A 1,870-nucleotide genomic window follows, 5' to 3' on the forward strand; every position below is an offset into this window, starting at 1 on the left:
ATAACCAAAGGGCTCACACATGGCCCCAGAGGCTTCAAAATACCACTGCAAGCTGGGACCCAGTGTTCAGACAGGAACCTATGAGAGGCCTTGGCTCTCTAAGCCTGGAGTGGCTCCACCCTGGACCAAGCAAGGCCAAGGACATTTTCCTCTGCAAATTACTCTAGCTGCTAGCTGTTGGACAAAGGCCCACGGAACTTCTCCAAAGAGGAGACCAGATTTTATGAGGCAGACTGGGAGGAATGTTAGGAAAAGCTGCCTTCTGGATATGACATGTCCATTGTCCAAGCAGGAACAGCACCCAAGACCCCACACACGTGCATACACATGACATGAAAGCAGGACAGGGTACAGCTGGGAAGCAGCAGAAGTATGAGCTCACTGGACAAATCCCATGTGGGTTGTGTGGGGATGACTATGTTGGGTTCCGAATAGGCTGAGTGAGGGTGATGTGGTGGTGTCCCGGGGGTGAGCTGTACGGTAACCTGGCGAGGTCCTGTTGGGCGACAGGAGGATGAGCTGGCTGGGTCCTGGAAGGGCTGTTGTGGGGTGACTAGGCGGGTCCGCGTGGGCGGTACATCCCAGGGTCCGGGCCTCCTGGGCGGCGCTCAGACAATGGTCCCCATCCTTATCTTGGCGCACAGGCCTTCCCAAAGCGCAGCGGGCGGCGGCGCTTCCTCCGTCCTGACCATCCGCCCCTCCACCCTCTGCTTCCTCCCCGCGACCCCGCGGCCTCCGGCGAGGCGCGGTTAGCGGAAACGCTTGGTGGGGCGGCCCGGCGGCGACACGCGCGGCCGAGTGCGGAGACAAAGGCGGGATGTGTGCAGCCAAGAGTCCGGAAACGGGGCGCCGGCGGCCGCAGTTCCAGCTCCCGCCCATTGTTCGCTGCGCGCGTCCACACGCGCCGCGCGCTGCGCACATCCTGCCTAATCTCGCCAGGCTGTAGCGCCATTTAGTCCCAGTGATGCCGGCCCGGCTGCACCGCCCTCAGTGGCCGCGCTTAGCAGGTGACTGACGATCTCAAACAGCTCTGTGTTTACATCTGTCTGTCTGTCTGTCTGTCTGTCTGTCTATCTATCATCTATCTTCTATCATCTACCTATTATCCATGCATCCATCCATCAGCCTGCCTGCCTATCATGTATCTGCCATCTATCTCATCTATCTATCTATCTATCTATCTATCTATCTGTCTATCTATCTATCATCTATCAATCTATCATCTATCTATCAATCATATATTTACCATCTATCTTCTATCATCTACCTATCATCCATCCATCTATCTATCATCTATCTATCATCTATATCTGAGCGCTCCACGCAGATGACTTCTTCCCTGGGCAACACTGAAATGAGTGATGTTTTCACCCTCATTTTCCACAGAAGAAAACTCAAAGGAAAGGGAAGCCCTTGTGGGTGGTCAGCCACAGAATATGCTAGGTCTGCACTTGCTAATGCTGTAGTTCCAAAAGACGTGAACTTACAAGCGATCCTTCCCACCCCTGAGATGCCATGGATGTGATTGCAATTTCTTGTCAAGTACTGAAATAAAGGATGTCCCTCTAGCTAAGCTCTTTCTGAGTGATTGTCCCAATAACGCAGAGAGAGCCCAGTTCTGAGATGGTTCTGAGATGAGATTTATTAATGACTTCCTGCCCTTTTTAGGACTTTGGATTCCTCTGTTGTTTTGTGTCACTTCTGTGTAAAGTAGGTGTTGTCTGTGGCACGGGTTCAAGTGGAATGAAACATAGACCACAGTATTGGAAACCAATTCATCCATCAGCCTGGGAGAAGCTGCTGTTTCTGATTTCTGACCCGTGCAATTTGGCTTCACAACTCCCCTCCCATTAGTCCATGAGTGCAAGGC

At 52.8% G+C, this 1,870-nt stretch overlaps 1 protein-coding gene across 1 annotated transcript in view; it reads right to left on the bottom strand.

Annotated features, from left to right (window-relative positions):
- The window catches only part of LOC103749479, a 2,333-nt gene extending 1,454 nt beyond the window's left edge, over positions 1-879 (bottom strand). Inside the window, exon 1 of the mRNA XM_008852352.2 lies at positions 383-879. Within this exon, the coding sequence (XP_008850574.1) occupies positions 383-879 (497 nt within the window). The remainder of the gene's footprint in view (positions 1-382) is intronic.
- Positions 880-1,870: the final 991 nt, after the last annotated feature.

The sequence above is a fragment of the Nannospalax galili genome, unplaced genomic scaffold, assembly GCF_000622305.1.
Source record: "Nannospalax galili isolate Female #2095 unplaced genomic scaffold, S.galili_v1.0 scaffold63, whole genome shotgun sequence".
Classification (NCBI taxonomy): domain Eukaryota; kingdom Metazoa; phylum Chordata; class Mammalia; order Rodentia; family Spalacidae; genus Nannospalax; species Nannospalax galili.